Source organism: Panulirus ornatus, chromosome 13 (genome assembly GCF_036320965.1).
Source record: "Panulirus ornatus isolate Po-2019 chromosome 13, ASM3632096v1, whole genome shotgun sequence".
In the NCBI taxonomy this organism is placed as follows: Eukaryota; Metazoa; Arthropoda; class Malacostraca; order Decapoda; family Palinuridae; genus Panulirus; species Panulirus ornatus.
In genome coordinates, this window is record NC_092236.1 from 43157601 (window position 1) to 43182738 (window position 25138).

The 25138-nt window shown below is 42.3% G+C and overlaps 1 protein-coding gene across 2 annotated transcripts in view; it reads right to left on the reverse strand.

Annotated features, from left to right (window-relative positions):
* Positions 1–25138, reverse strand: part of LOC139752821 (uncharacterized) — a 227792-nt gene that overhangs the window by 58414 nt on the left and 144240 nt on the right. Inside the window, exons 13-14 of one of the 2 annotated variants that reach the window (XM_071668765.1) lie at positions 16716–16809; positions 16039–16187 (exon numbers count right to left, since the gene is read on the reverse strand). In XM_071668765.1, coding sequence (XP_071524866.1) covers positions 16039–16187; positions 16716–16809 — 243 coding nt within the window. Of the gene's footprint in view, positions 1–16038; positions 16188–16715; positions 16813–25138 lie in introns of both variants that reach the window. The other variant, XM_071668764.1, reaches the window with a different exon arrangement.

The window sequence follows — 25138 nt, forward strand, 5'->3', positions numbered from 1 at the left end:
AATGCCGAACTGGAACGGCAGTACTGATCGAGGAGGGCTGGAGGATTTCCTTTGACCGATATCAAGTAACTGGTATCCAATTTCTTTTGACACAATTCCTAGACCTGGCTTTCTATTAATTTCTATTCCCTTCTGGAACATTTGCTGTCTCAAATCTAACATTTCCTCTGTAGTACACTGTCTGTCCACTTCTATTCTCTCTAAAAACTGCTCGTTAAGGCTGCTTCTCTTCTTGTCTATCAAATCTCTACGACTGTCAGCACTATAAAGGTGGTGTTTCTGCCACCCATTGCTCGCCTAGTGAATCTGGAGTCTTCCAGGTTTGAAGCTACCTGACTCAAACTTTTTTTTTACCATCTACAACTTTGGTTTTATGTTTCATATATTCCCCCAAGTTCCTACAACTGCATACACTTATTTGACTTTATTCCACAAAGTATTGCTCTATTCACGACCATTCACTGATATCCCTTAAGAGGGGGATTTCAATACAAAAACAAGGATTAGATAAGCTCTACTCGGAAGGATCCCAGTGGAGCCGTGGCCTTTCTTTTTCCTTCTTGAAGATCTGGAACAAATCATCAAATGTGTGAATGATCTAATTTTGTCACTGAAGTGTTCTGTGACCACAAACTTATTTCAATTGCTTTTAAGTGGGAACGCAAGAATCCCCATTGAGACTCCAACTTTGATAGTTTGAGGGAGCTCAGCAGGTGTACCTCCGCGGTTTCTCTACTGACTTTCCCTAAGTCGGGTTCTGCTTTGTAGGCCGAGGTACCTCATGGTGTGCTGACTTTATAACTCGGTTAGGACGGAGTCTTGATTACATTCTTATTATTTCTCCTTCCGATGGTAGTCATGTCAGAGACCCATTAAACTCTTTTCTCCCCCTGACTCCTACTCTTCTTTCATTTCTGCCGAGGATCATTGCAAAACTGTTCCTCACAAAGTCAAGATCTCCCTCAAGGAAAACAAGTGTGCTGATTTGATTTCTACCAACAAATCTTTGAAGCGTTTAGCCAAAAGCACCTCCAACGAATTTTGCAATTCAAGCTCTCCTCCTCTTGTCCGATCTAATTGTCATATAGTAATTCTGCAACTTTGGATGATTTTGCATCTAATCCTATGCCCAATCTCTATGTTTTCCTTGTGCAAGCTGTGTTGTGTACTTTCCTCGCTCCTCATCAACAAGGCGTATCGTCCAGACAGCATGACTCTTCAAGTCCAAGGGGAGTGTGCCTCTGAGTTAGCTTCGATCCTTGCTCGCCTATTCTTTCAGTCTGAAAACCCAGTCTTTTCCCACCTCTTGTCGTCATGCCTTGTTTCGTGGGTTCTGTACGCCTCGATGTTGTTGCCCTATCCCTGGTTTTTGTCCGTATCATTTCGACCACTGCTCCCATGAGTGGCCGATCTAGTGTCCCTGCACTATGGCTTACATCCGAGCTATGTTCATGGATGCTGCCTGCCAGGTTTTCTACGTGGAGACCGGCCACACGAGGATGAACTATTATGATACCATCCTTCTCTTTTGAACATCTTAGCTGTGGACATCTGTTTCTTTTTTTCTTCTTTCCCTCAACATATAACCTTTCTAACGTTAGGTCTACAACACTTACCAATCCATGGTTAACTTCTGCGTTCTTTTCCCTTATTCTTGTGTCTTCCCCCCAAGAAAGCCTTTGACTGGAGTATGTTTTGGCCTTGCTGTACCAGTGTCACTATGTTGATTTCATTTATTATACTTGATCGCCGTTTCCCGCGTCAGTGAAGTAGCGCTAGGAAACAGACTAAGAACGACCTAACCACTCATACACACACACACACACACACACACACACACATATATATATATATATATATATATATATATATATATATATATATATATATATATATATACATATATATATATATATATATATATATATATATATATATATATATATATATATATATATTATCATTATTGATTATACTTTGTCGCTGTCTCCCGCGTTAGCGAGGTAGCGCAGGGAAATAGACGAAAGAATGGTCCAACCCACCGACATACACATGTATGTACATACGTGTGCCCGCATACGCACACATTCATACCTATACATTTCAACGTATGAATACATATACATACACAGACATATATACACATGTACATATTCATACTCCCTGCCCTCATCCATTCCGCTGCCACCTCGCCACACATGAAATGGCACCCCCCTACCCCCGCGCGAGATAGCGCTAGGAAGACAACAAAGGCCACATTCGTTCACACTCAGTCTCTAGCTGTCATGTGTAATGAACCGCAACCACAGCCCCAAACCGCTCCCTGCCTTTACCATTGAGCTTCGCTTCACTTAGAGCCAGAACATCCAGGTTCCTTTCCTCAAACATACTACCTATCGCTCCTTTTTTCTCATCTTTGTTACATCCACGTAAATTTAGACACCCAAATCTGAGCCTTCGAGGAGGATGAGTTCTGCCCGCATGATTCCTTCTGTTCCCCTTTAAGAAAGTTGAAATACAAGAAGGGGAAGGTTTCCAGCCCCCCCTGCTCCCGTCCCCTTTAGTCGCCTTCTACGACACGCGGGGAATGCGCGAGTAGTATTCTTTCTCCCGTATCCTCAGGTATATATATATATATATATATATATATATATATATATATATATATATATATATATATATATATATATAATGTTCATTTATCATACTTAGTCGCAGTCTCCCACGTTAGCGAGGTAGCGCAAGGAAATAGACGAAAGGATGGCCCAACCCACCCACATACACATAAACATACATAAACGCTCACACACGCACATATACATGCCTATACATTTCAACGTATACATACATATACATACACAGATGTATATACACATGTACATATCAATATATACACATGTACATATCAATGACTTGCTGCCTTCATCCATTCTCGTTGCCACACCGCGACACATGAAAAAGCACCCCCCTCCCCCCGCGCGAGCGCGAGGTAGCCCTAGGAAAAGACAACAAAGGCTACATTCGTTCACACTCAGTCTCTAGCCCCACAAAACTTTCCGTGTTTTACCCTAGACGCTTCACATGCACTGATTCAATCCAATGACAGCACGTCGACCCCGGTATACCACATCTTTCCAATTCCCTCTATTCCTTGCACGCCTTTCACCCTCCTGTATGCTCAGGCCCCGATCGCTCAAAATCTTTTTCACTCCATCCTTCCACCACCACTTTGGTCTCCTGCTTCTCGTTCCCACTAACTCTGACACATATATCCTCCTTATCAATCTTTCCTCATTCATTCTCTTCACGTGACCAAACCATTTCAATACACCCTATTCTGCTTTCTAAACCACACTCTTTTTATTACCACACATCTCTTTCACCCTTTCATCACTTACTGGATCAAACCACCTCACACCACATATTATCCTCACATTTCATTTCCAACACATCTAACCTCCTCCGCACAACCCTATCTATAGCCCATGCCCCGCAACCATATAACATAGTTGGAACCAATATTCCTTCAAACATACCCATTTATGCTCTCCGAGATAACGTTCTCGCCTTCCACACATTCTTCAACGCTCCCAGAACCTTCGCCCCCTCCCCGACCCTGTGGCTCATTTCCGCTTCTATGGTTCCTTCCTCTGCTAAATCCACTTCCAGATATCTAAAACACTTCGCTTCCTCCAGTTTTTCTCCATTCAAACTCACTCCCAATTAACTTGTCCCTTAATCCTACTGAACCTAATAACCTTGCTCTTATTCACATTCACTCTCAGCTTTCTTCTTTCACACACTTGACCAAACTCAGTCACCAACTTCTGCAGTTTCTCACCCGAATCAGCCACTAACGCTGTATCATCAGCGAACAACTGACTCACTTCCCAAGACCTCACATCCACAACAGACTCCAAAACTCTTGCATTCAGATCCCTAACAATCCCATACATAAACAAGAACCATGGAAACATCACGCACCCCTGCCACAAACTGACACGTACTAGGAACCAATCACTTTCCTCTCTTCCTACTCATACACATGCCTTACATGTTTAATAAAATCTTCTCACTACTTCTAGCAACTTACCTCCCACACCATATACTCTTAATACCTTCCACAAAGCGTCTCTATCAACCCTATGGTATGCCTTCTCCAGATCCATAAATGCTACATACGAATCCATCTATTTTTCTAAGTATTTCTCACATACATTCTTCAAAGCAAACACCTGATCCACACATCCTCTACCACTTCTGAAACCATAATTCTCTTCCTCAAGCTCATGCTCTGTACATGCCTTTACCCTCTCAATCAATACCCTCCCATGTAATGTAAAAGGAACACTCAACAAACATATAACTCTGTAATTTGAACACCCACCCTTATCCCCTTTGTCTTTGTACAAAGGCACTATGTATGCCTTCCGCCAGTCCTCAGGCACTTCACCATGAACCATGCATACACTGAATATCCTCACCAACCAGCCAACAGCACAGTCACAACCATTTTTGATAAATTTCACTGCAATACCATCCAAACCCACCGCCTTGCCGGCTTTCATCTTCCGCAAAGCTTTCAATACCTCTTCTCTGTTTCCCAAACCATTCTCCTGACCCTCTCACTTCGCACACCACCTCGACCAAAACACCTTATATCTGCCACTCTGTCATCAGACACATTCAATAAACCTTCAAAATGCTGACTCCATCTCCTTTTCACTTCACCACTACTTGTTATTACCTCCCCATTAGCCCCCTTCACCAATGTTCCCATTTGTTCTCTTGTCTTATGTACGCGTGTCGTAGAAGGCGACTAAAGGGGTGGGACCGGGGGGGCTAGAAACCCTCCTTTCCTAGTATTTATCTTTCCAAAAGGGGATACAGAAGAAGGAGTCATGTGGGGAGTTTTCATCCTCCTCGAAGGCTCAGATTGGGGTGTCGAAATGTGTGTGGATGTAACGAAGATAAGAAAAAAAGGAGAGATGGGTGGTATGTTCGAGGAAAGGAACCTGGATGTTTTGGCTCTGAGTGAAACGAAGCTCAAGGGTAAAGGGGAAGAATGGATTGGGAATGTCTTGGACGTAAAGTCAGGGGTTGGTGAGAGGACAAGAGCATGGGAAGGAGTAGCACTACTCCTGAAGCAGGAGTTGTGGAAGTATGTGACAGAGTGTAAGAAAGTAAAATCTAAATTGATATGGGTAAAACTGAAAGTTGATGGAGAGAGATGGGTATTATTGGTGCCTATACACCTGGTTATGAGAAGAAAGATCATGAGAAGCAAGTGCTTTGGGAGCAGCTGAGTGAGTGTGTTAGTAGCTTTGATGCACGAGACAGGGTTATAGTGATGGGTAATTTGAATGCAAAGGTGAGTAATGTGGCAGTTGAGGGTATAATTGGTGTACATGGGGTGTTCAGTGATGTAGATCGAAATGGTGAAAAGCTGTAGATTTCTGTGCTGAGAAAGGACTGGTGATTGGGAATACCTGGTTTAAAGAGAGATATACATAAGTATACGTATGTAATTAGGAGAGATGGCCAGAGAGCGTTATTTGATTACGTGTTAAGTGATAGGAGCGTGAGAGACTTTTGGATGTAATGTGCTGAGAGGGGCAACTGGAGGGATGTCTGATCATTGTCTTGTGGAGGCGAAGGTGAAGAGTCGTAGAGGATTTCAGAAAAGAAGAGAGAATGTTGGGGTGAAGAGAGTGGTGAGAGTAAGTGTGCTTGGAAAGGAGACTTGTGTGAAGAAGTACCATGAGTGATTGAGCGCAAAATGGCAAAGGTTGAGAGCAAATGACGTAAGAGGAGTGGGCGAGGAATGGGATGTATTTAAGGAAGCAGTGATGGCTTGTGCAAAAGAAGCCTGTGGCAAGAGAAAGATAGGAGGTGGGCAGATTAGAAAGGGTAGTGAGGGGTGGGATGAAGAATTAAGATTGTTAGTGAAAGAGAAGAGAGAGGTATTTGGATGATTTTTGCAGGGAAATGATACAAATGACTGGGAGATGTATAAAAGAAGAGGCAGGAGGTTAAGAGAAAGGTGCAAGAGGTGAAAATGAGGGCACATGAGAGTTAGGGTGAGAGAGTATCATTAAATTTTAGGGAGAATAAAAAGATGTTTTGGAAGGATATATATATATATATATATATATATATATATATATATATATATATATATATATATATATATATATATATATATTTTTTTTTTTTTCTTTTTTTTTTTTTTTTTTGCTTTGTCGCTGTCTCCCGCGTTTGCGAGGTAGCGCAAGGAAACAGACGAAAGAAATGGCCCAACCCACCCCATACACATGTATATACATACGTCCACACACACGCAAATATACATACCTACACAGCTTTCCATGGTTTACCCCAGACGCTTCACATGCCTTGATTCAATCCACTGACAGCACGTCAACCCCGGTATACCACATCGCTCCAATTCACTCTATTCCTTGCCCTCCTTTCACCCTCCTGCATGTTCAGGCCCCGATCACACAAAATCTTTTTCACTCCATCTTTCCACCTCCAATTTGGTCTCCCTCTTCTCCTCGTTCCCTCCACCTCCGACACATATATCCTCTTGGTCAATCTTTCCTCACTCATTCTCTCCATGTGACCAAACCATTTCAAAACACCCTCTTCTGCTCTCTCAACCACGCTCTTTTTATTTCCACACATCTCTCTTACCCTTACGTTACTTACTCGATCAAACCACCTCACACCACACATTGTCCTCAAACATCTCATTTCCAGCACATCCATCCTCCTGCGCACAACTCTATCCATAGTCCACGCCTCGCAACCATACAACGTTGTTGGAACCACTATTCCTTCAAACATGCCCATTTTTGCTTTCCGAGATAATGTTCCACACATTCTTCAAGGCTCCCAGAATTTTCGCCCCCTCCCCCACCCTATGATCCGCTTCCATGGTTCCATCCGCTGCCAGATCCACTCCCAGATATCTAAAACACTTCACTTCCGCCAGTTTTTCTCCATTCAAACTCACCTCCCAAGTGACTTGACCCTCAACCCTACTGTACCTAATAACCTTGCTCTTATTCACATTTACTCTTAACTCTCTTCTTTCACACACTTTACCAAACTCAGTCACCAGCTTCTGCAGTTTCTCACATGAATCAGCCACCAGCGCTGTATCATCAGCGAACAACAACTGACTCACTTCCCAAGCTCTCTCATCCCCAACAGACTTCATACTTGCCCCTCTTTCCAAAACTCTTGCATTCACCTCCCTAACAACCCCATCCATTAACAAATTAAACAACCATGGAGACATCACACACCCCTGCCGCAAACCTACATTCACTGAGAACCAATCACTTTCCTCTCTTCCTACACGTACACATGCCTTACATCCTCGATAAAAACTTTTCACTGCTTCTAACAACTTGCCTCCCACACCATATATTCTTAATACCTTCAGCAGAGCATCTCTATCAACTCTATCATATGCCTTCTCCAGATCCATAAATGCTACATACAAATCCATTTGCTTTTCTAAGTATTTCTCACATACATTTTTCAAAGCAAACACCTGATCCACACATCCTCTACCACTTCTGAAACCACACTGCTCTTCCCCAGTCTGATGCTCTGTACATGCCTTCACCCTCTCAATCAATACCCTCCCATATAATTTGCCAGGAATACTCAACAAACTTATACCTCTGTAATTTGAGCACTCACTCTTATCCCCTTTGCCTTTGTACAACGGCACTATGCACGCATTCCGCCAATCCTCAGGCACCTCACCATGAGTCATACATACATTAAATAACCTTACCAATCAGTCAACAATACAGTCACCCCCTTTTTTAATAAATTCCACTGCAATACCATCCAAACCTGCTGCCTTGCCGGCTTTCATCTTCCACAAAGCTTTTACTACCTCTTCTCTGTTTACCAAATCATTTTCCCTAACCCTCGCACTTTGCACACCACCTCGACCAAAACACCCTATATCTGCCACTCTATCATCAAACACATTCAACAAACCTTCAAAATACTCACTCCATCTCCTTCTCACATCACCACTACTTGTTATCACCTCCCCATTTGCGCCCTTCACTGAAGTTCCCATATATATATATATATATATATATATATATATATATATATATATATATATATATATATATATATATATATATATATATATATAATCGCTCAAACACGTACATATACATACACATTTCACAGCCATATACACATATACATATTTTACTCGTTTGTCTACATCCATTCTCGGCGCTACCCCGCCCTACATGAAACAGCATCACCACCCCTTGTGTCAACAAGGTAGCGCCAAGAAAAGATAAACAAGGCCATATTCGTGCACATTCAATCTCTAGAGGTCATGAGTAATGCACTGAAACCACGGCTCCCTATCCACACCCAGGCCCCACAGACTTTCAATGGTTTACTCCAGACGTTTCATATGCCCTAACAGGTTCAGTTCGTTGACAGCACGTCGACTCCGGTATACTACATCGTTCCAATTTAATCCATTTCTTGTGCGCCTCTCCTGTATGTTCAGGCCCCGATCGCTGAAAATCTTTTTCACTCCATCCTTCCACCTCCAATACTTATACCCTGTTCTCCCTGTTCCATCCATCTCTAACACATATATATCCTCTTTGTCAATCTTTCCTCGCTCATTCTCTCCATATGTCCAAACCATTTCAACACACCATCTTTTGCTCTCTCAAACACACCCTTTTTTTATTATCAAACATCTCTCTTATCCTTTCATTAATTACTTGATCAAACCACCTCACACTACACATTGTCTCAAAAAATTTCATTTCCAACGCATTCATCCTCCTCCGTACAACACTATCTATAGCCCATGCCTGGCAACCATATCATACTGTTGGAACTAGTATACCTTCAAACATATCCATTTTCGTTATCCGAGATAACATTCACTCTTTCCACACATTCTTAATCTCTTCCAGAGCCTTCGCCTCCCCCTTTGTATGACTGACTTCCACTTCCATAGTTTCATTCGATGCTAAGTCCACTCCCAGATATCTAAAACACTTCACTTCCTCCAATTTTCCTCCATTCAAACTCACATTCCAACTAACTTGTGCCTCAACCCTGCTGAACCTAATAACCTTGCTCTTATTCACATTTACTCTCTACTGTCTCCTTTCACACACTTTTCCAAAATCAGTCACCACTGCAGTTTCTCACTCGAATCAGCCACCAGAGCTGTATCATTGGCGAACAACGACTGACTCACTTCCCAGGTCCTCTCATCTCAAACAGAGTGCATAATCGCCCCCCTCTCCAAAACTTTTGCATTTACCTCCCTAACCACCCATCCATAAACATATTAAGATAACCATGGGACATCACACACACCTGCCGTTGACCTACCTTCACTGGGAACCAATCACTCTCCTTTCTTCCTACTTGCACACTTGTCTTACACCCTTGATAAAACTTTTTCACTGCTTCTAGCAGCTTACCTCCCACACTGTATACTATTAAGACCTTCCACAAAGCATCTCTATCCACCTTTTCATATGCCTTCTACAGATCCATAAATGCCACATGCAAATCCATCTGTTTCTCTAAGTGATTTTCACACACATTCTTCAAAGCAAACACCTGGTCCACACATCCTCTACTACCTCTGAAACCATACCGAGACTTCCGGTATGCTGCTCTGCGCATGCCTTCACCCTCTTAATTAATACCCTCCCATGCGATTTTCCATGAATGGTCAACAAACTTATGCCTATATAGTTTGAACACTCATCTTTATCCCCTTTGCCTTTGTACAGTGGCACTATACATGCATTCCGCCAATCTTCAGGCACTTCACCATGATCCATACATACACTGAATATCCTTACCACCCAATCAACAGCACAGTCCCCTCCCCCCCTTTTAGAAAATAAAACTGCTGTACAATCCAAGCCCGCCGCCTTGCCGGATTTCATCTTCCGCAGGGCTTTCATCATCTCTCTCTACATCAAACCACTCTACCTGACTCTCTCACTTTCCACATCTCCCCTACCAAAACACCCTACATCTGCCACTCCATCATCAAGCATTTCTAACAAACCTTCAAAATGCTCACTCCATCTCCCCACTTTATCACCGCCTGTTATCATTCCCCCCTTCACTGATATTCCGTTTTGTTCTCTTGTCTTACGTACATTATTTACCTCCTTCTAAAACATCTTTTTCTTCTCTCTAAAGTTTAATGATACTCACCTTAACTCTCATTTGCCCTCTTCTTCAACTCTTGCACCGTCCGTTTGACCTCCAGCCGTTTTATCTTATACATCTCCCGGACATTTGCACTCTTATCTTGCAAGTATCGTCCAGATGCCTCTTTTCTCTTTCACTAACAACTTTACTTCTTCATCCCACCACTCGCTACCCTCTCTAATCTGCCCTCCCCCCACCTTTCTCATGCCACATGCATCTCTTGCACATGCCGTCATTGCTTCCCTAAACACCTCCCATTCCTCACCACTCCCCTCACGTCATTTGCTCTCACCTTTCGTCATTCTTCATTCAATCTCTCCTTGTACTTCCTCCAACAAGTCTCCTTTCCAAGCTCACTTACTTTCACCACTCTCTTCTCCCCAACATTCTCGCTTCTTTTTTTTTTTGAAAACCTCTGCAAATCTTCACCTTCGTTTCCACAAGATAGTGATCAGATATCCCACCAGCTGCCGCTCTCAACACATTAACATCCAAAATTCTCTCTTTTACAGGCTTATCAATTCAGGCTTATCAATATACTTGTGTATATCTCTCTTTTTAAACTAAGTATTGCCAATCACCAGTCTTTATTCTGCACACAAATCCACAAGGTCTTCACCATTTCCATTCACAACTCTGTATACCCCATGTACACCAATTATGCCCTCAACTGGTACATTACTCACCTTCGCATTTAAATCACCCATCACTAACACACTAATACACACTCTTTCACTTGCTCCCAAAACAATTGCCTCTCAAGATCTTTCTTCTCATGACCAGGTGAATAAGCACCAATAATCGCTCATCTCTCTCCGTCCACTTTCAATTTTACCCACAGCAGTCTAGGATTTACCTCCTTACACCCTATTACACAATCTTACAACTCCTACTTTAGGAATATTGCTACTCCTCCCGTAGGTCTTGTCCTATAATTAACCTCTGACTTTTTCTCCCAAGACTTTTCGAAACCATACTTCCCATTTCCCCTTGGGCTTTATTTCACTCAGAGAAAGAACATTCAGATTTCTTGCCTCAAATGTACTCCTTCTCATCTTGGTTACATCCACACCTATTCAGACACCCCAATCTGAGCCTTCGAGGAGGATGAGCATTACCCGCTTGACTCCTTCTGTTTCCTCTTTTAGAAATTGAAATACAAGGAAGGGAGGGTTTCTAACCTCCCGCTTCCGTCCCCGTTAGTCGCCTTCTACTACAAGGAGAATAATTGGGAAGTATTGTTTCTCCCCTATCCCCAGAGAGCAGAAGAGGGGTGTGTTGAAATGGTTTGGACATATGGAGAGAATGAGTGAGGAAAGATTGACAAAGAGGATATATGTGTCAGAGGTGAAGGGAACAAGGTGAACCGGGAGACCAAATTGGAGGTGGAAGGATGGAGTGAAAAAGATTTTGAGCGATCGGGGCCTGAATATACAGAAAGATATGAGGCGTGTAAAGAATTGAGTGAATTGGAACGATGTGGTATACCGGGGTCGACGTGCTGTCAACTGAATAAACCAGGGCATGTGAAGCGTCTGGGGTAAACCATGGAAAAATATGTGGGGCCTGGATGTGGATAGGGAGCTGGGGGTTTCGGTGCATGAAACATGACAACTAAAGACTGTGAACGAATGTGGCCTTTTTTGTCTGTTTGCCTGGCATTACCTCGTTAAAGCGGGGGATTCCAACGCTGTTTTATGTGTGCCGGAGTAGCGACAGGAATGGATGAAGGCAAGCTAGTATGAATATGTATGCGTGTATATGTGTATATGTCTGTGTATATGTATGTATTTGCTAATATGTATGTACATATGCATGTATGGGCGTTTGTGTGTATATATATATATATGTGTATAAGATTGGATGGCCCTTCTTCGTCTGTTTCCTGGCACTACCTCGCTGACGCGGGCAGCAGCGATTAATATATATATATATATATATATATATATATATATATATATATATATATATATATATATATATATATATCTGGGAGTGGATTTGGCAGCGGTTGGAACCATAGAAGCGGAAGTGAATTATAGAGTGAGGGAGGAGACGAAAGTTCTGGGAGCGTTGAAGAGTGTATGGAAGTCGAGAACATTATCTCCGAAAGCAAAAAATGGGTATGTTTGAAGGATAGTGGTTCCAACAATGTTATATGGTTGCGAGGCGTGGACTATAGATAGAGTTGTGCGGAGGAGGGTGGATGTGCTGGAAATGAGGTGTTTGAGGAAAATATGTAGTGTGAGGTGGCTTGATCGAGTAAGTAATGATAGGGCAAGAGAGATGTGTGGTAATAAAAAGAGTGTGGTTGAGAGAGCAGAAGAGGGTGTTTTGAAATGGTTTGGTCACATGGAGAGAATGAGTAAGGAAAGATTGACCAAGAGGATATATGTGTCAGAGGTGGAGGGAACGAGGAGAAGTGGGAGACTAAACTGGAGGTGGAAAGATGAAGTGAAAAAGATTTTGAGTGATCGGGGCCTGAACATGCAGGAGGGTGAAAGGCGGGCAAGGAATAGAGTGAATTGGAACGACGTGGTATACCGGGGTCGACGTGCTGTCAATGGATTGAACCAGGGCGTGTGAAGCGTTTGGGGTAAACCATGGAAAGTTCTGTGGGGCCTGGATGTGGAAAGGGAGCTGTGGTTTCAGTGCATTATACATGACAGCTAGAAACTGAGTGTGAACGAATGTGGCCTTTGTTGTCTTTTCCTAGCGCTACCTCGCGCACATGAGGGGGAGGGGGTTGTTATTTCATGTGTGGCGGGTGGTGATGGGAATGAATAAGGGCAGACAATATGAATTATGTACAGGTGTATATATGTATATGCATATATATGTATACGTTGAGATGTATAGGTATGTATATTTGCGTGTGTGGACGTGTATGTATACACATGTGTATGTGGGTTGGTTGGGCCATTCTTTCGTCTGTTTCCTTGCGCTACCTCGCTAACGCGGGAGACAGCGACAAAACAAAATAAATAAATAAATAAAGATAGATGAATTAATATATATATATATATATATATATATATATATATATATATATATATATATATATATATATATATATATATATGAGTATTTTGAAGGTTTGTTGAATGTGTTTGATGATAGAGTGGCAGATATAGGGTGTTTTGGTCGAGGTGGTGTGCAAAGTGAGAGGGTTAGGGAAAATGATTTGGTAAATAGAGAAGAGGTAGTAAAAGCTTTGCGGAAGATGAAAGCCGGCAAGGCAGCGGGTTTGGATGGTATTGCAGTGGAATTCATAAAAAAAAAAAGGGTGACTGTATTGCTGACTGGTTGGTAAGGTTATTTGATGTATGTAAGATTCATGGTGAGGTGCCTGAGGATTGGCGGAATGCGTGCATAGTGCCATTGGATAAAGGCAAAGGGGATTAGAGTGAGTGCTCAAATTACAGAGGTATAAGTTTGTTGAGTATTCCTGGTAAATTATATGGGAAGGTATTGATTGAGAGGGTGAAGGCATGTACGGAGCATCAGATTGGGGAAGAGCAGTGTGGTTTCAGAAGTGATAGAGAATGTATGGATCAGGTGTTTGCTTTGAAGAATGTATGTGAGAAATACTTAGAAAAGCAAATGGATTTGTATGTAGCATTTATGGATCTGGATAGGGCATATGATAGAGTAGATAGAGATGCTCTGTGGAAGGTACTAAGAATACATTGTGTGGGAGGCAAGTTGTTAGAAGCAGTGAAAAGTTTTTATCGAGGATGTAAGGCATGTGTACGTGTAGGAAGAGGGGAAAGTGATTGGTTCTCAGTGAATGTAGGTTTGCGGCAGGGATGTGTGATGTCTCCATGGTTGTTTAATTTGTTTATGGATGGGGTTGTTAGGGAGGTGAATGCAAGAGTTTTGGAAAGAGGGGCCAGTATGCAGCCTGTTGTGGATGAGAGAGCTTGGGAAGTGAGTCAGTTGTTGTTCGCTGATGATACAGCGCTGGTGGCTGATTCATGTGAGAAACTGCAGAAGCTGGTGACTGAGTTTGGTAAAGTGTGTGAAAGAAGAAAGTTAAGAGTAAATGTGAATAAGAGCAAGGTTATTAGGTACAGTAGGGTTGAGGGTCAAGTCAACTGGGAGGTAAGTTTGAATGGAGAAAAACTGGAGGAAGTAAAGTGTTTTAGATATCTGAGAGTGGATCTGGCAGCGGATAGAACTATGGAAGCGGAAGTGAATCATAGGGTGGGGGAGGGGGCGAAAATCCTGGGAGCTTTGAAGAATGTTTGGAAGTCGAGAACATTATCTCGGAAAGCAAAAATGGGTATGTTTGAAGGAATAGTGGTTCCAACAATGTTGTATGGTTGCTAGGCGTGGGCTATGGATAGAGTTGTGCGCAGGAGGGTGGATGTGCTGGAAATGAGATGTTTGAGGACAATATGTGGTGTGAGGTGGTTTGATCTAGTAAGTAATAATAGGGTAAGAGAGATGTGTGGAAATAAGAAGAGTGTGGTTGAGAGAGCAGAAGAGGGTGTTTTGAAATGGTTTGGGCACATGGAGAGAATGAGTGAGGAAAGATTGACCAAGAGGATATATGTGTCGGAGGTGGAGGGAACGAGGAGAAGTGGGAGACCAAATTGGAGGTGGAAAGATGGAGTGAAAAAGATTTTGAGTGATCGGGGCCTGAACATGCAGGAGGGTGAAAGGCGGGCAAGGAATAGCGTGAATTGGATCGATGTGGTATACCGGGGTCGACGTGCTGACAATGGATTGAATCAGGGCATGTGAAGCGTCTGGGGTAAACCAGAGAAAGTTCTGTGGGGCCTGGATGTGGAAAGGGAGCTGTGGTTTCGGGCATTATTGCATGACAGCTAGAGACTAAGTGTGAACGAATGCGGCCTTTGTTGTCTTTTCCTAGCGCTACCTCGCACACATGAGGGGGGAGGGGGATGTTATTCCATGTGTGGCGAGGTGGCGATGGGAATGAATAAAGGCAGGCAGTGTGAATTGTGTGCATGTGTATATATGTATATGTCTGTCTATGTATATATATGTGTACATTGAGATGTATGGGCATGTATATTTGCGTGTGGTAACGTGTATGTATATACATGTGTATGGGGGTGGGTTGGACCATTTCTTTCGTCTGTTTCCTTGCGCTACCTCGCAAACGCGGGAGACAGCGACAAAGCAAAATAATAATAATAATAGTAATATATATATATATATATATATATATATATATATATATATATATATATATATATATATATATATATATTATCCCTGGGTTAAGGGAGAAAGAATACTTCCCACGTATTCCATGCGTGTCGTAGAAGGCGACTAAAACGGGAGGGATCGGGGGCTTGGAAATCCTCCCCTCTCAATTTTTTTTTTAATTTTCCAAAAGAAGGAACAGAGAAAGGGGCCAGGTAAGGATATTCCCTCAAAGGCCCAGTCCTCTGTTCTTAACGCTACCTCGCTAACGCAGGAAATGGCGAATAGTATGAAAGAAAAAGAAATACATATATATATATAATATATATATATATATATATATATATATATATATATATATATATATATATATATATATATATACACACATATATGTTTATGTATATATATTCTATGCTAATTGTAAACGACGACAAGTAAAGGCTTAACAACTGTGTTAATTTTTTCATCTTATGTAATTAACACGAGTAAGAAGTCTAAGTGATCCTCACTTAGCAACTAAAATGTTTCTTTAATGGAGAATGATATCAGTCGAGGTTAGGGAGCCAATGAATTGTGGGGAAAGAGCTTGGTGGCACTAACCTGCGGGGTGGGCGTGGCTGGCGAGACGTCCCCACACGACTTAGACAGATGACCCTTGGGGGCTGGGGCCGAGGTCAGCCCCCGTCGAGGTGGGCGAGGATGAACTTTCCCGCAGACACAAGGAGTCGCCATCGGCACGCTGTATTCACCTGACGTGGCAACACTGTCATATCATTTCATGCAACAACGACGAAAATTCATCCACCAAGTTCCCTACCTAACTGGAAGCATGCAAAGTCATTCTTTTTTTTTTTTTTTACTTTCAGAAAAGTGCACGTGTTTCTCGTGGACTTCCATCTGCGTGCAAAAAGCAAAGCTGGAAAGATGATGAAATTAGTGCGTCAGATTCTATACAACTTGTGTTTTCGATATGTTATATGCATGCAACTCTGGGTCCTTGTATGTGTTCTATGTTCATTGTATAATGGATATGAAACTCAAAGAGTATAGAAAGGATGTATACAAAAAACACTTACGAACATGTTATACCTGCACAAAATACAATCATAAATACATTTAAGATAGACATGAATGTCAAAGTGCAACACCTCAGGAACACTTCCACAACAGTCGTTCAAAAGGTACAAAGCAGATTTGCTGACGGCTGGATGCGATGGTCATGTATACTGCACACTACAGCCACAGCGACGGACGAGGTAAGTACAGCAGTGACTTACCCAGGGTGAAGACACTCTCGGAGCTGCTGGAGGATGCCGCCGCAGCCACTCGTTCCAGGTTAGTCGTGTTCAACAGCGGGAAGACGTTTTGCTGCTGCTGTTGCGTCGGGAGAAGCCAGGGGCGTAATACCCAGTAAGCATTAATGAGGTAAGCTAAGCTTCATGAATATATTTTCTTGACCATTATTCTGAGTATAAAGTGCCGCCAAGGGAAAAAGATAAACAAATCAGGAAGGATTTGATCTAAGTTTTATTCGACCAAAGAGAAAGTATTACTACGCTTTCAACACTAGACGATCCTCCTCTGTCTCACTATCAAACTTTCATGCATTTTCCTGCTATTTAACCCTAAATCCTTCTGAAGTTTGAGTGCGCTCGTGAATGTGTAATTGCCTATATGTACATTCGAGAGAAGTTTTACGCACCTATGGTCCAATCTCTCATATATTATGCACACACACACACACACACACACACACACACACACACACACACACACACACTGCATACACACACACACACACACACACACAATGCACACATACACACACACAATGCACACATACACACACACACACACACACACACACACACACACACACACACACACACAACGTATATTTTTTTTCTTCGGTTCATACATGCTCTTAGTTTCCGGCATTAGCGATGTAGCTCTAGGAATAGATGAAGAAAAGGCCTCATTCATTCACATCCACTCCTAAGATGTTATATATAATGCACAGAGACAAGCCCTCTATCCACAACCATGGATCATACTCTTCCGTGATTTTCCCTGACTGATTCATGTGCCTTGGTTCAGACCACTGACAGAGCGTCGACCCTTGTATGCCACATCGCTCCAAGTTTCTCTGTCCCTTGCTCGCCTCACACATCCCTCGCGCTCAGGGCTTGAACACTCAAAGCATCTTTCACTCTATACATTCATTTCCTCCTTGGTTTTCTATCTCATCTCTTTCCCTCCATTTTCAATGTGTTTATTCTCTTAGTTATCCTCTCCTCACTCATCCTCTCAATAACTCCAAACAATTTCAGCACAACCTCTTCAACTCTTTCATACATATTCCACTTACTACCACATCTTTCTCCTACCCTATTACTGCTTACTCCATCAACTCTCCTCATACAGCATATTGTCCACAAGCAATTCATTTCAAACATGTTCACCTTCTCCTATGCTTTGTCATCTTGGGCCCACGTCAGGACTAATAAACCATCAAACATACCAATTATTGCCCTCACAGACAATAATCTTTCCACACTTTCCTCAATGTTCATATGACTTTCGCCTCCTCACTTCAGCTCCTGTAGTTCCATTTGCTGCCACGTCCATTCCTAGGGAAATAAATGCTTCACTTTTTCAAATACTCTCCATTCAAACTCAAAACTCTACCTAACCCGTCTCTCCCCTAGATAAGCATAACAACCTTGCTTTTATTCACATTTATACTCATCTTTCTCCTTACACAAACTCTTCCAAATTCAGAATTTAACTTTCGTAGTTTCTCACATAATCTGCCTCCAGTGTCGTGTCATAAACATACAGTAAATGACTTACTTCCCAGCCCCTCCACCCATGACAGACTGTAGAGTAGAGCCGGCCCTTTCCCTAAAAGCCCTCTCTCATCATTTATTTTTCATAATTAAGTTAAACAGCCATACAAATATTACACTCCACAGCCGCAGGCTCGCCTTTACCTGGAACCACTTACCGTTCTCTTTTCCTATTCGTACACACAACTTATTCTCTTAATAAAATTTTCTTATTACTTCTTATGGCTTTCGTCCCACCCCATACATTCGTAACACTTTCCACACATCTCAACTAGCCCTTTCACATGCTCTCTCGTTATCCATAGGTGTCACACATATCCATCTACTTCTCTAAGTATTTCTCACAAGGATTCTTCAAAGTAAGCACCTGATTCACTTATCCTCCACCAGTCATGAAACCATGTTGTTCCCTAGTCTGATGCTCTTCACATGCCACCACCCCGTCAATCAGTATTCTCCCATACAACTTACCAGGTACCTCAAACTGATACATCTGTGATTCGATATCTCACTTTTGTCTACCTTGCTTTTATATAACGGCACTATATCACGAACCAACATACAATAGAAATCCTAACTAACCAGTCAGCAACACAGTCAACCAATTAGGAAATTCAACTGCAGTACCATCCGCTCCAGCTGTCTATCCACACTTTATCTTACGTAAGGATTGTACCACCTCTTCTCTTTCAGCTAAGTATTTGAAATGACCCCATCATCTCGCATAACTCCACGTCCGTTTTCTCCACATATGCCACCCTATCGTCGAACACATTCAACAGTCCTTCAAAGTATCCACTCCATTTCCTTTTCACCTCGTGTCTACCTGTTACCTTCCCCATGTGTCCCCCTCACTAATGCCCCCATCTGTTCTCTTATATTTCTTATACTATCAACCTCCTTCCAAAACATTTTCTTATTGTTCCTGAAGTTTGTGGATACTCACGCACCCCAACCCTCTTTTGGTCTCTTTTTCAGCCCTTTCAGCCCTTGACATTCTGCTGCTTTCTATTGAACATATCTCAATCACTCACGCTGCTTCCATGCAAGTAACTATTATACACTTCTCATTTTTCTTTCACTAGCAGCTTAACTCCCTATGCTATCACTCTCTACCCTTTTTCACACGTCCAACTTCGCATGTTACACATTTTTCGCGCACAAGTAAGCAATGATTACCATCATACCTCTCATTTCTTACTCATCCTTCCTAGCTTCAATTACTCTCATCTTTTGTCATTTCGCACAAAATTTCTCGTGGTACCTCCGTACACAATCCTCTTTTCCGAGACCCCTCGCTCTCACCATCGTATTTTCACACACTATTTCTTCTTTTATAATATCTCTGTAAACCTTCACCTTCTTTCCACCGAATAGTCATGAGATATACCACCAGCTGCCACTCTCAGCACATTCACATCCAAGAGTGTCTCTTTCGCCCTCATATCAATTAGTATATAATCCTAAAAATGCCCGGCCACCATCAGTTACAATCACCCACTCACCCTCTTTGTAAACCAGGCATTCCCAATCACCAATCCTTTTTCAGCACAACGCCCCAAAAACTGTCCCCATTTTCGTTTACAACACCAGGAATCCCATGCCCTTGGTTATACCCTTAAGTGTCACATTACCCACTTCGTCATAAATTCACCTATTTCTATTCGATCTCTTGCATCAAAATTGCTGCCATACTTACTCAGCTTCTACCAAAAGGCACGCATCTCTTCCTCCCTCCTCATGGCCTGGTGCATAAGCACTAAAAAGCACCCATTTCTCGTAATTTACTTTTATTTTGAGCCAAATTTCGTGCATCAATTCACACATTCCCACAACTGCTTCAGTAGAGGTGCTATTCCTCTCCTTAGCTCTCGCCCTCACACTAACCCCGACTACCTTCTTCTCATCCTGGTCACATCTGCCCATATTCACACTCCATCCTGAGCCTTCAATTAGGATGATCACTATCTCGCTTGCTTTCTCTTTCAGCTTTCATAAGGTGTAGTACAAGAAGGGGAGGGTTTCAAGCGATGGAAGCGATGAAAAATGTGTGGAAGTCGAGAACGTTATCTTGGAAAGCAAAAATGGGTATGTTTGAAGGAATAGTGGTTCCAACAATGTTATATGGTTGCGAGGCGTGGACTATAGATAGTGTTGTGCGGAGGAGGGTGGATTTGCTGGAAATGAGATGTTTGAGGACAATATGTGGTGTGAGGTGGTTTGATCGAGTAAGTAATGAAAGGGTGAGAGAGATGTGAGGTTTATTAATAAAAGGAGTGTGGTTGAGAGAGCTGAAGAGGGTGTTTTGAAATGGTTTGCTCACATGGAGAATGAGTATATCAATAATATATATATATATATATATATATATATATATATATATATATATATATATATATATATATATACATACATGTGTATGTGGGTGGGTTGGGCCATTCTTTCGTCTGTTTCCTTGCGCTACCTCGCTAACGCGGGAGACAGCGACAAAGCAATATAAATATGATATATATATATATATATATATATATATATATATATATATATATATATATATATATATATATATATATATTTTTTTTTTTTTTATTAATTTATTTTCCTTTGTCGCTGTCTCCCGCGTTAGCGAGGTAGCGCAAGGAAACAGACGAAAGAATGGCCCAACCCACCCAGATACACATGTATATACATACACGTCCACACACATCACATATACATACCTATACATCTCAATGCATACATATGTATATACACACACAGACATATACATATATACCCATGTACATAATTCATACTGTCTGCCTTTATTCATTCCCATCGCCAACCCACCACACATGGAATAACAACACCCTCCCCCTTCATGTGCGAGAAGTAGCGCTAGAAAAAGACAACAAAGGCCCCATTCGTTCACACTCAGTCTTTAGCAGTCATGTAATGCACCGAAACCACAGCTCCCTCTCCACATCCAGGCTCCACAGAACCTTCCATGGTTTACCCCAGACGCTTCACATGCCCTGGTTCAATCCATTGACAGCACGTCGACCCCGGTATACCACATCGTTCCAATTCACTCTATTCCTTGCACGCCTTTCACCCTCCTCCATCTTCAGGCCCCGATCACTCAAAATCTTTTTCACTCCATCTTTCCACCTCCAATTTGGTCTCCCAGTTCTCCTCGTTACCTCCACCTCTGATACATATATCCTCTTGGTCAATCTTTCCTCACTCATTCTCTCCATGTGACCAAACCATTTCAACACCATCCTCTGCTCTCTCAACCACTCTTTTTATTTCCACACATCTCTCTTACCCTTACATTGCTTACTCGATCAAACCACCTCACACGACATATTGTCCTCAAACATCTCATTTCCAGCACATCCACCCTCCTGCGCACAACTCTATCTATAGCCCACGCCTCGCAACCATACAGTATTGTTGGAACCACTATTCCTTCAAACATACCCATTTTTGCTTTCCGAGATAATGTTCTCGACTTCCACACATTCTTCAAGGCTCCCAGAACTTTCGCCCCCTCCCCAACCCTATGATTCACTTCCTCTTCCATGGTTCCATTCCCTGCCAAATCCACACCCAGATATCTAAAACACTTCACTCTCTCCAGTTCTTCTCCATTCAAACTTACCTCCCAATTTACTTGACCCTCAACCCTACTGTACTTAATAACCTTACTCTTATTAACATTTACTCTCAACTTTCTTCTTTCACACACTTTACCAAACTCAGTCACCAGCTTCTGCAGTTTCTCACATGAATCAGCCACCAGCGCTGTATCATCAGCGAACACCAACTGACTCACTTCCCAAGCTCTCTCATCCACAACAGACTGCATACTTGCCTCTCTTTCCAAAACTCTTGCATTCACCTCCCTAACAACCCCATCCATAAACAAATTAAACAACCATGGAGACATCACACATCCCTGCCACAAACTTACATTCACTGAGAACCAATCACTTTCCTCTCTTCCTACACGTACACATGCCTTACATCCTCGATAAAAACTTTTCACTGCTTCTAACAACTTGCCTCCCACAGAGCATCTCTATCAACTCTATCATATGCCTTCTCCAGATCCATAAATGCTATATACAAATCCATTTACTTTTCTAAGTATTTCTCACATACATTCTTCAAAGCAAACACCTGATTCACACATCCTCTACCACTTCTGAAACCACACTGCTCTTCCCTAATCTGACGCTCTGTACATGCCTTCATCCTCTCAATCAATACCCTCCCATATAATTTACCAGGAATACTCAACATATTTATACCTCTGTAATTTGAGGACTCACTCTTATCCCCTTTGCCTTTGTACAATGGCACTATGCAAGCATTCCGCCAATCCTCAGGCACCTCACCATGAATCATACATACATTAAATAACTTTAACAACCAGTCAACAATACAGTCACCCCCTTTTTTAATAACTTCCACTGCAATACCATCCAAACCTGTTGCCTTGCCGGCTTTCATCTTCCGCAAAGCTTTTACTACCTCTTCTCTGTTCACCAAATCATTTTCCCTAACCCTCTCACTTTGCACACCACCTGGAACAAAACACCCTATATCTACCACTCTATCATCAAACACATTCAACAAACCTTCAAAATACTCACTCCATCTCCTTTTCACATCACCAATACTTGTTATCACCTCCCCATTAGCCCCCTTCACTGAAGTTCCCATTTGTTCCCTTGTCTTATGCACTTTATTTACCTCCTTCCAAAACTTCTTTTTATTCTCCCTAAAATTTAATGATACTCTCTCACCCCAACTCTCATTTGCCCTCTTTTTCACCTCTTGCACCTTTTTCTTGACCTCCTGCCTCTTTCTTTTATACATCTCCCACTCATTTGCATTATTTCCCTGCAAAAATCATCCAAATGCCTCTCTCTTCTCTTTCACTAATAATCTTACTTCTTCATCCCACCACTCACTACCCTTTCTAATCTGCCCACCTCCCACGCTTCTCATGCCACAAGCATCTTTTGCGCAAGTCATCACTAAATACATCCCATTCCTCCCCCACTCCCCTTACCTCCTTTGTTCTCACCTTTTTCCATTCTGTATTCAGTCTCTCCTGGTACTTCCTCACACAAGTCTCCTTTCCAAGCTCACTTACTCTCACCACTCTCTTCACCCCAAGATTCTCTCTTCTTTTCTGAAAACCTCTACAAATCTGCACCTTCGCCTCCATAAGATAATGATCAGATATCCCTCCAGTTGCACCTCTCAGCACATTAACATCCAAAAGTCTCTCTTTCGCGCGCCTATCAATCAACACGTAATCCAGTAACGCTCTTTGGCCATCTCTCCTACTTACATACGTATACTTATGTATATCTCTCTTTTTAAACCAGGTATTCCCAATCGCCAGTCCTTTTTCAGCACATATATCTACAAGCTCTTCACCATTTCCATTTACAACACTGAACACCCCATGTATACCAATTATTCCCTCAACTGCCACATTACTCACCTTTGCATTCAAATCACCCATCACTATAACCCGGTCTCGTGCATCAATACCACTAACACACTCATTCAGCTGCTCCCAAAACACTTGCCTCTCATGATGTTTCTTCTCATGCCCAGGTGCATATGCACCAATAATCACCCATCTCGCTCCATCAACTTTCAGTTTTACCCATATCAATCTAGAGTTTACTCTCCTACACTCTATCACATACTCTCACCACTCTTGTTTCAGGAGTAGTGCTACTCCTTCCCTTGCTCGTGTCCTCTCCTTAACCCCTGACTTTACTCCCAAGACATTCCCAAACCACTCTTCCCCTTTACCCTTGAGCTTCGTTTCACTCAGAGCCAAAACATCCAGGTTCCTTTCCTCAAACATACTACCTATCTCTCCTTTTTTTCTCATCTTGGTTACATCCACACACATTTAGACACCCCAATCTGAGCCTTCGAGGAGGATGAGCACTCCCCGCATGACTCCTTCTTCTGTTTCCCCTTTTAGAAAGCTAAGATACAAGGAGGGGAGGGTTTCTAGCCCCCCGCTCCCGTCCCCTTTATTCGCCTTCTACGACACGTGAGGAAGTGAGAAGTGATAACAGGTTGTTATGAAGTGAGGAGATGGAGCGAGTATTTTGAAGGACTGTAAGATGCTTTTAATGATTGAATGGCAGATTTAGGGTGTTTTGGTTGGCGTAGCGTGCGAGGTGAGAAAGTCGTGGAGAGTGGTTTGGCGAAGAGAGAAGAGGTGGTGAAAGTCTTGCGTAAGATGAAATGCAATTGAATTTATAAAGAAAGGTGGGTGACTGTATTGTTGATTGGTTGGTAAGGATTTTCACTGTATGTATGGATCATGGCGAGGTTTCTGAGGATTGGCAGAATGCGTGTATAGTGTTACTGTATAAAGGCAAGGGGGATAAAGGTAAGTGTCCAGACTACAGAGGTATAAGTTTGTTAAGTATACCTGTTAAGTTGTATGGGAGGGTATTGACCGAGAGGGTAAAGGCATGTACAGAGCATTAGACTGGGGAGAAGCAGAGTAGTTTCAAAAGTGGTAGAGGATAAGTGAATCAGGTGCCTTTGAAGAATGTGTGTGAGAAGTACTCTGAAAAACAGATGGAGTTGTATGTGTCATTTATGGATCTGGAGAAGGCATATGATAGGGTTGATAGAGATGCTTTATGGAAGCTCCTAATATATATGGCATGAAGGAAACTTGCAAGGAGCAGTGAGACGTTTTCATCAAAGGTGTAAGGCTAGTGTTAAAGTAGAAAGAAAGGAGAATGAATGGTTCCAAGTGGAGGTTGGTCTGCAGCAGGGGTGAGATGTTCAATTCAGTTATGGATGGGATG